The sequence below is a fragment of the Carcharhinus amblyrhynchos genome, chromosome 25 (genome assembly GCF_965287045.1).
Source record: "Carcharhinus amblyrhynchos chromosome 25, sCarAmb.v2.hapA, whole genome shotgun sequence".
In the NCBI taxonomy this organism is placed as follows: Eukaryota; Metazoa; Chordata; class Chondrichthyes; order Carcharhiniformes; family Carcharhinidae; genus Carcharhinus; species Carcharhinus amblyrhynchos.
Genome location: NC_137348.1, coordinates 40669571 through 40680157, shown reverse-complemented (window position 1 = coordinate 40680157; position 10587 = coordinate 40669571). Strand labels below are relative to the sequence as shown.

Here is a 10587-nt window from a genome sequence, read left to right as displayed (position 1 = left end):
CCCCCCTCCCTATACCATTGCTTTCTAATAAACCCCCCCCCCCCCAATAGAAAGCACATGCATGCAAGCAACCATCAAGTGACCTGTGAGTCCCTTCACCAACCCCTCCTATCGAGCTCAACACCAATTGTTGAGATTCAGACACCAGGGAAAGATATTGGAGAGTGATTGGTATTTGTGGAACAGCACCAGAGAGGATCGTTAATAAAAGAAAAACTACTGCTTCGAGGCAGATTCCAGAATCATCTTCCCCTTCAGAAAACCCATCGCAAACAGGAAATAAATGAGGCCACAGGAGAGAGAACTGTTTAAACAACACTGCTTATGTCAGAACCTTCTATAAATAAGCACCAGATAAAAGTCACTCACGGACCACAGAATATCACATTGGGCTATTCTAACCCAGGACACCACTGACCAGTTGTGTCTGACTTCACAGTGACTGCACCTGTGATCGAATGACTGGGTGGGACTGTGACTATCAGCTGCTGTACAACTGTACATCCCGCAGACCGGACCCTACTCTGCTTCTCTAACCCACTTCTACTGAACTGAAAGACAGTGACCCTGAAACAAAAATTGTGAAAGGAAGCCAATCAGAGCAAAAGGCAGGCTGCTCATTTGAGGAATGGCGGGGAAAATATTTCGAGCCTTCTTATTCAACTTCATAGCTAAATCATGAAGTAACAATAGGAAATTAGAACCAAACAAGGGTTGATTATGCGTGCCTGCTGAGAGGTGCCCTCCTGCCAAAATGCCTGAGGATAAATTGCCAAGAGCCCAGTGGAGAACATGATTGCTCAATGTCACATTAAACACACATTGCAGCAATGGGTTCATGAACTAAGAAGCAAGCAGTGAGTCAGAGTAAGACCCAGACTGCCCATTAGAGAGAACGGAGAGAAATACCTTTGGCATGGGGGAGAGGGGGAGGAGGAGAGAAGTGGGGGGGGAGGAGAAGTGGGGGGGGGGAGAGAAGTGGGGGGGGGGGAGAGAAGTGGGGGGGGGGGGGAGAGAAGTGGGGGGGGGGGGGAGAGAAGTGGGGGGGGGGGGAGAGAAGTGGGGGGGGGGGGAGAGAAGTGGGGGGGGGGGAGAGAAGTGGGGGGGGGGGGAGAGAAGTGGGGGGGGGGAGAGAAGTGGGGGGGGGGGAGAGAAGTGGGGGGGGGGGGAGAGAAGTGGGGGGGGGGGAGAGAAGTGGGGGGGGGGGAGAGAAGTGGGGGGGGGGGAGAGAAGTGGGGGGGGGGGAGAGAAGTGGGGGGGGGGGAGAGAAGTGGGGGGGGGGAGAGAAGTGGGGGGGGGAGAGAAGTGGGGGGGGAGAGAGAAGTGGGGGGAGGGCGAGAGAGAGAGAGAGACACACAAGGGGAGGCAGGGGGCGAGAGAGAGAGAGAGAAGGGGGGGGCGACAGAGAGAGAAGGGGGGTCAAGAGAGAGGGGGCGAGAGAGAGGGAGGAAAGAGAGAGAGGGGGAGAGGGGGAGGGTGGAAGGCACTAAAGGGCGGGCTGATCAATGATGACAGTGATTTGTTCCGGTATGAAGTGCTTCCCCATACTGAATGCCTGGCACCAATCCAAATGGATGTGTTAAATAAAGACCGGCTTAATAATCTAATGAGCAGCAATATTAGCAATGTTCATAGAATCCTTACACAGTGCAGAAAAGGAGCCATTCGGCCCATTGGGTCTGCGTCGACCATAATCCCACCCAGGCCCTATCCCCATAACCCCACATATTTACCCTGCTAAACCCCCAACACAAGGGTCAATTTAGCATGGCCAATCCACCTAACCCGTACATCTTTTGAAATGTGGGAGGAAACCCATGCAGACACGGGGAGAACATGCAAACTCCACAGTCAGTGACCCAAGGCTGGGATTGAACCCAGGTCCTGAAACTGTCACTATAGTGGGTGTTAGAATGTTTGATGTAATAATATTAGCGCCAGGCTGGAAGACTTTGACAAGTTAGAACCTTGCCCAATGGGATAAGAACTGGAATGGAATGTTTTTATTCATTTACAGATGTGGGCTTCACTGGCTGGCCAGCATTTATTGCCCATCCCTAACTGCCCCTTGAGAAGATGGTGGTGAGCTGCCTTCTTGAACCACTGCAGTTCTCCAAGGTGTAAGTGCACCTACAGTGCTGTTAGACAGGGAATTCTAGGATGTCTATTGGAATTCTGTATTACGTCTCGGATTTTCCAGTTCCACTGAAGGTCAATGGATTTTTTTGGCTGGCACGGCACATCCCACATGGCAGGGCTGGAAAATCCAAGGTGGGATTGGGAATGGATTTAGACAATGGGAATGGTGTACAGCAGGTATGAACAGGAAAGGATTGATCCAATGGAATTTTGTGTAGTGGGTGAGATTGGGGTTCACCCAATGGAATATTGCACCATGGGTGAGACTGGCAAAGGGTTTGAACAATTGGACTTCAATGCAATGGAACGGAGCGGGAGAAGTTCAGTGGATTGAGTCAGCGAGTTATTTATGGCAGAGTATGAAGCCATTCGGCCTGCCAAGTCCATCCTGCAACATTCTAGTCAGCCCCATTCATAGAATCCCTACAGTACAGGAGGAGGCCATTCAGCCCATCGAGCCTGCACCGACCACAGGCCCTATCCCCACATAATTACCCTGCCAATCCTCCTGACACAATGGGGCAATTTAGCATGGCCAATCAACTTAACCTGTCTTTAGAGTGTGGGAGGAAACGTGTTAATGTTACGCCGCTGTTTAGCTAATGTTACGCGCTGTTTAAAAAAGGGTAGCAGGCAAAAGGCAGGGAATTATAGGCCGGTTAGTTTAACGTCTGTTGTTAGAAAAATGCTTGAATCCGTCATCAAAGAAGAAATAGGCACCTAGAGAAGAATTGTTTGATGGAGCAGATGCAGCATGGATTCGTTAAGGGGAAGTCGTGTTTGACGAATTTATTGGAATTCTATGAGGATGTGAGTAGTGCGGTAGACAGAGGGGAACCGGTGGATGTAGTGTTTCTCGATTTTCAGAAGGCGTTTGATAAGGTCCCGCACAAAAGGTTGCTTCAGAAGGTTAGGGGGCATGGAGTTGGGGGTAAGGTGTTAGCGTGGATAGAGGATTGGTTGTCTAATAGGAGGCAGAGAGTGGTATCAATGGGTGCTATTCTGATTGGCGGTTGGTAACTAGTGGAGTGCCGCAGGGATCGGTGCTGGGGCCTCAGCTATTTACCATTTACACAGATGATCTGGAGGAGGGGGCTGAGTGTAGAGTGACGAAATTTGCTGATGACACAAAGATGAGTGGAAAAGCAAATCGTGCTGAGGGTGTGGAAAGTCTGCAGAGGGATCTAGATAGGCTGAGCGAGTGGGCGAGGACCTGGCAGATGGAGTACAATGTTAGCAAGTGTGAGGTTATCCACTTTGGCAGGAATAATAGTAGGAGGGATTACTATTTAAAGGGCGAAAAGCTGCAGCATGCTACGATGCAGAGGGACCTGGGGGTCCTTGTGCATAAGTCGCAAAAACCCAGTCTGCAGGTGCAGCAGGTGATCAAGAAGACGAATGGGATGCTGGCCTTTATAGCAAGGGGGATAGAATATAAAAGCAGGGAGGTCTTGCTGCAACTATACAGGGTATTGGTGAGGCCGCAGCTGGAGTACTGTGTGCAGTTTTGGTCGCCGCACTTGATCAAGGATATTTTGGCCTTGGAGGGAGTGCAGAGGAGGTTCAGTAGGCTGATACTGGAGATGAGGGGGTTGGACTATGAAGTGAGACTAAATAGACTGGGTCTGCACTCGTTGGAGTTTAGAAGGATGAGGGGGGATCTTATAGAGACGTATAAGATAATGAAGGGGATGGATAGGATAGAGGTAGAGAGATTCTTCCCGCTCAGAAAGGACAGCAGGACTAGAGGGCACAGCCTCAAGATAAGAGGGGGGGTGCAGTTTAGAACGGAGTTGAGGAGGAACTTCTTCACTCAAAGGGTGGCGAATCTCTGGAATTCTCTGCCCGTTGAAGTGGTGGAGGCTACCTCGCTAAATATATTTAAGACACGGGTAGATAGGTTTTTGGCAGACAAGGGAATTAAGGGTTATGGGGAGAAAGTGGGAAAGTGGAACTGAGCCACTTCAGATCAGCCATGATCTTATTGAGTGGCGGGGCAGGCTCGAAGGGCTAGATAACAAAGAACAAAGAACAAAAACAGCCCGGGAAAACAGGCCCTTCGGCCCAACGAGCCCATGCCGCCATCTTAACACTACCAGTCCCTCCCTCCCCCCCGCCATGACCCTTATCTATTGTTTTATGGCCATCCACATTGAGGGAAACTAATTTAGGGACAATTTATTACTGCCAATCAGCCTAATAGCACATCTTTGGGGTGTGGGAGGAAACCGGAGCACCCGGAGAAAACCCACGCAAGCACGGGGAGAATGCACAAACCCCCACAGACACCGACCCAAATCCATGTGTCTGCACAGCAATCAGTGATAGTCACTGAGCCTACTCCTGCTCCTACTTCATATGTTCTTATGAAATCAGAGCACCCGGAAGACACTCACGTAGACACAGGGAGAATATGCAAACTACACGCAGACACGTATCTAAGACTAGAATCGAACACAGGTCCCTCGTGCTGTGAGGCATCTGGGTTAACTACTGTGCCATTATCCTGCTCTATCCTAGTAACCCTATAATAATAGTTTGTTCAAGCGTCCAGCCAAATTCATTTTGAAATTAGTTACGTATATTGGACTGAATATTGGAATCAAGGATGGGCAATTAGCTGGAATTCATTATGAGTTATTGCAAAATAATAATTAAATCAACCATACTTACGAGGCGAAAAACTGCAGCAGGCGACGGTGCAGAGGGACCTCGGGGTCCTTGTGCATGAGTCGCAAAAACCCAGCTTGCAGGTGCAGCAGGTGGTCAGGAAGGCAAATGGGATGCTGGCCTTCATAGCGAGGGGGATTGAATATAAAAGTAGGGAGGTCTTGCTGCAGCTGTATAGGGCATTGGTGAGGCCGCAGCTGGAGTACTGTGTGCAGTTTTGGGCGCCGCACCTGCGCAAGGATATTTTGGCCCTGGAGGGAGCGCAGAGGAGGTTTACTAAGCTGATACCGGAGTTGAGGGGATTGAGCTATGAGGAGAGGCTGAATAAACTAGGCTTGTACTCGTTAGAGTTTAGAAGAATGAGGGGAGATCTCATTGAGACGTATAAGATGATGAATGGGATGGATAGGATAGAGGTGGAGAGACTCTTCCCGCTCACAAAAGACAGTAGGACTAGGGGGCACAGCCTCAAGATAAAGGGGAGGCGGTTTAGAACGGAGTTGAGGAGGAACTTCTTCACTCAAAGGGTGGTGAATCTCTGGAATTCTCTGCCCGTTGAAGTGGTGGAGGCTGCCTCGCTAAATATTTTTAAGAAGCGGGTTGATGGGTTCTTGATAAGAGAGGGGATTAAGGGTTATGGGGAGAGGGCGGGAAAGTGGAACTGAGCCACGACAGATCAGCCATGATCTTATTGAATGGCGGGGCAGGCTCGAAGGGCTAGATGGCCTACTCCTGCTCCTATTTCCTTATGTTCTTATGTTCTTATGTTCTTACATAAGTTAGCAGCTGATTGCGATCTCTTACCTTCCTCTTTTCATAGTCCATGAACTTGCTCTGTAACAGAAAAAAAATTTCTGTAAATACAACATCTGCAAACAGTCGTTTGAAGCAGCAGTCTCTGGTATGGGTATCACCCAATGAGTTCTGTTCCAGTTCCACTGAACAGATCTCTTTCTAGCTCAACTCAATCTTTTCATTACTTGCTTCCACCTATTTTTGTGACTCTTCCAACACCCTTCCAAAGCATTAATAGCTTTCGATTTATTAGCCCGAACCATCTCTCCTTTTCATCTATGTATCCAATCTCTCTGCAGCCCCATGCCCTCAAGGATGTTCTCTACTTCTGCCTTGAATCGAGGCCACATCCACCACCACCACCACCCCCTCCCCGTCTTGTTTTACTTCATTCAGGGGATGTAATTTGATTTTTGATTTGATTTATTGTCACATGTATTTGTACACGGTGAAAAGTGTGCTGCACAGACAAAACACACAACATAGAGAAGGAATGGAGAGAGTGCAGAATATCTTCCAATCAAAGCTGGGGTGTAGAGAAAGATCAACTTAATGTGAGGTAGGTCCATTCAAAAGTCTGACAGCAGTAGGGAAGAAGCCGAACTTGAGTCGGTTGGTACATGTGCTCAGACTTTTGTATCTTTGTTCCGATGGAAGGTGGTGGAAGAGAGAACGTCTTGGGTACGTGGGGTCCTTAGTTATGCTGGCTGCTTTACCGAGGCAGCAGAAAGTGTATTCAGTGTCAATGGATGGGAGGCTGGTTTGAGTGATAGGCTGGGCTTTGTTCACGACTCTTTGTAGTTTCTTGTGGTCTTACACAGAGCAGGAGCCCATACCAAGCTGTGGTACAACCAGAAAGAATGCTTTCCATGGTGCATCTGTAGAGGATGTTGCTTGCAGGGTCAGCACTTATTGTGCATCCTTAACTATCCTTGAACTGGGTGACTTGTTAGGTCATTTCTCAGGGCTTTTAAGAGACAATGTCATTGTTGTGGACATGTAGAAGAAATCAGGTGAGCATGGCACAATTCCTTTCCTGTGATTGAACCAGATGGGATTTTATGACAATTGTTTCACGATCATCAGTGGGGTTTTAATTCTAGATTTGACTGGTTTCAAGTTTGCCGTGGTGTGATTCGAATCATGGTCCCCAGAGCATTACCATGGTCTCCAGATTACTAGTCTTGTGACAATACCACTATGCCACTGCAGGCTGGACATATTCACACATGAGCAACTTCTCAACTCCATTCATTTCTTCCAAATAAAAAGATACTGCAAAGCGAATCCACATGACTCTTAGCTACATCTGCCTTTTTGTGGGATTTGTAGAAGATTGTTTATTCTAGTCCAACTCAGGCCACCTGCCTTTCCACTTCCTGCTCTTGTCCTGAGCTGGAAAATTTCATCCACTTTGAGTCCAATGTCCACTCATCTCTCACCGCCCCTGGCTCTGCCCCTCACCTTGCCCGGCTCCACCTCAGACTCTGCCCTTTCCTTCTTTTATTTCTCCATCACTAGGGATGCTCTACTGACTAATATAGTTTATTTATCACAAGAGTTACATTAACACTACAATGAAGTTACTGTGAAATTCCCCTAGTCACCACACTCTGGCGTCTGTTCGGGTCAATGTATCTAACCAGGAATCAGTACGTCTTTTGGACTATGTGAGGAAACTGGAGCATCCGGAGGAAAGCCATGCAAACATGGGGAGAACGCACAGATAGTTACCCAAGCTGGGAATGGCATCTGGATCCCTGGCGCTGTGAGGCAGTAGTGCTACCCACTGTGCCATCGTGCCGCCAGTTACGCTGCTAACACACCCTGTCCTCTAAACTGGAAACACCAAGTGTAAAGAGACCAAGCTGAAAGGGTCATCAAAAGTGCAATCAAGTAGCACTTGCTTCGCAATAATCTACTCATCGATGCTCAGTTTGGGTTCCACCACAGCCACTCACCTTATTACAGTCTTGGTTCAAACATGGACAGAAGAGCTGAACTCCAGAGGAAGGCGAGTGACAGTCCTTGATAGAAAGGCCACATCTGACTGGGTGTGGGATCAAGGAGCCCTAGCAAAATTGGAGTCAACGGGAATCCAGGGGAAAACTCTCTGCTGGTTGGTGTCATAACTGGCACACAGGAAGATGGCTATGGTTGTTGGGGGTCAAACACCTCAGTTCCAGGTCATCACTGCAGGAGTTCCTCACGGTAGCGTCCAAGGCCCTGCCATCTTCCTTCCATCAGAAAATGGAATGTTTACTGATGACTACACAATGTTCAGCTCTATTTGCAACTCCTCTGATAGTGAAGTAGTCCATGTCTAAATGCACAATGTCCAGGTTTGGGCTGGTAAGAGGCAAGTAACATTCACACCACACAAGTGGTGAGCAATGACCATCTCTAAAAGGTATCTAACCATCAGACCTGAACATTCAATGGCATTATCATTGCTCAATATCCCGGGGGGGTTACCATTGACCAGAAACTGAACTGGACTAGCCACATAAATAGTGTGACTACAAGAGCAGTTCAGAGCTGAGGAATCCTGTGGCAAGTAACTCACTTCCTGCCTCTCCAAAACCTGGCCACCTTGTACCATCTACAAGGTACAAGTCAGGAGTGTAACTCTCCACTTGCCTATATAAGTGCAGTTCCAACAACATTCAGAAGCTTGACACCATCCAGGACAAAGCAGCTCACCTGATTAGCACCCCTTCCACAAACATTCAATCCCTCCACCACTGACGCACAGTAGCAGCTGTGTGCACCATCTACAAGATGCACTGCAGGAACTCACCAAAGCACCTTCCAAACCCATGACCTTTCATCTAGAAGAACAAGAGCAGCAGATACCTGGGAACACCACCACCTGGACGTTCCCCTCCAAGTCACTCACCATTCTGACTTGTAAATATATTGCTATTTCTTCACTGTTACAAAATCCTGGAACTCTTTCTCTGACAGCACTGTGGGCGTACGTACACTACATGGACTGCAACGGTTCAAGAGGACAGCTCACCACCACCTTCTAAAGGAGCAATTAAGGACAGGCAATAAATGTTGATCTAGCCAGCGAAGCCGACATCCCATTAACGAATTAAAAAAAAGGATACTTTGTGAAATTTCTCTGATCAGTCAGCGAGCATCATCCTGAGCTTCCTGTCACCCCACTTTGCCCCTACTGTGACACCTCTGTCTTCAGCCTCCTGCAGTGAATCACAGAATCCCTACAGTACAGAATAAGGCCATTCGGCCCATCAAGCCTGCACCAACAACAGTCTCAGCCTATCCCCACGACCCCACGTATTTACCCTGCTAATCCCCCAGAAACTAGAGGCATTTTATCATGGCCATACATGTTTGAACTGTTGGAGGAAACCAGGGCACCTGGAGGAAACCCACGCAGACACAGGGGGAACGTGCAGACAGTTACCCAAGCTGGGAACTGAACCCGGATCCCTGGTGCTGTGAGGCAGCAGTGCTACCCACTGTGCCACCAGTTACGCTGCTGACACACCCTGTCCTCTAAACCGGAAACACCAAGTGTAAAAGAGACCAAGTTGAAAGGGTCACCAAAAGTGCAATCATGTGGCACTTGCTTCGCAATAACCTACTCACGTGCAGACTCTGCACTGTGACCGAATGGAACCCAGGTCCCTGGCACTGAGAGGCAGCAGAGCTACCCACTGTGCCACCATGCCACCCCAGTGTTCTAATGAAGCTCAACACAATCTTGGGGAACAGCAACTCACCTTCCCAAAAGCACTTGTAGTCTGAACATTGTGTTTTAACAATTTCACACCATAGACTCTGCCCAAATTTTATTTCCTTTCTCTGCACGTTTTGTTATTTTTGCTTTTGTTCGGTAGCTCTGTTGACACCTTTTCCGGACACAACTTGTGTTTCCTTGCTTGAGGTGGTGGGGGCAGGCAGGATCAGGACACCAAATTCTATGATCAACTGTGATCAAAATGAATGTGGAGCCAGCTCGAGGGGCTGAATGGCCTACTCCCGCTTCTATTTTCTACATTTCCAATTTAAGGCAGAGAGTGGGATGAGGCTGTGTGTAGTACAAGTCAGCCAGTGACTGGGAATTCTGGATTTCTATCAGAAATCTGCTCCCAAGAGTCACAGCAGGAATCAATTCAACAGGAGGTCAGCTCTTTCCTGAGGCACTGAGTTCAGAGGTTTGCAATTTGCTTTCTTAGCTTTTACTGCTCGGACATCAATTTCTCCAATTTCTTTTTTAAAAGCCCGTACTATTTTTCCATTGTCAAAAAGGTTTTTTGGCAGGCTGAATGCACGCAAGGACTGGTATCGACTCTCATCTCGCACAGCCATACTGCATTGGCAGGAGACACAGTGGAGACGGTGTTTCCGCACAGCCCTGCACATTTTTTCTGCTTTAAGTATTTATTCGATTCCCTTTTGTACGTTATTATTGAATCTGCTTCCATCGCATTTTCAGGTCGGGCAATCCAAATGCGTTTTTAAAAATTCTTTCACAGGATATGGGCTAGGCCAATATTACTCTCCATTGCTAACTGCCCTCGAGAAGGTGGTGGTGAGCTGTCTTATTGAATCATTGCAGTCCACGCGTGGTAGGTTCCCTGCAGCCTGGTGGGTATTCAGAAAGACACCAGCAAAGCCTGATGGTCAATAGGGCTAACTCTGCATCAGGCTAAGGGCTGTAGGAGCAGCAAAGAACAGGATGTGCAGCCATGGAACCGACTCAGGAATTCAGTACATACCTCACTACTCAACAACAGATTGTTAGAATTGCGTGAAAGCAAGGGTTAAACGCTGTGGGGACTGTGATGGGAAGCTTCAGTGGGCGAATGTGTGTGATGAAGAATTTGTGTGGGTTTTCTTTGTTATGTTGCTAACTTTAATGTTTTGTGCTGTTTCCCCTAATTTGTGATTATCTGAAACAGGAGCTGTGAGCTGAATTAGAAGTGCAATTTGAAATTGGGTAAATAA

At 48.1% G+C, this 10587-nt stretch overlaps 1 protein-coding gene across 1 annotated transcript in view; it reads right to left on the bottom strand.

The window, feature by feature from the left end:
• Positions 1 to 10587, bottom strand: part of lrsam1 (leucine rich repeat and sterile alpha motif containing 1) — an 87100-nt gene that overhangs the window by 41331 nt on the left and 35182 nt on the right. The window contains 1 exon segment of the mRNA XM_080212432.1: positions 5614 to 5643. Coding sequence (XP_080068558.1) covers positions 5614 to 5643 — 30 coding nt within the window.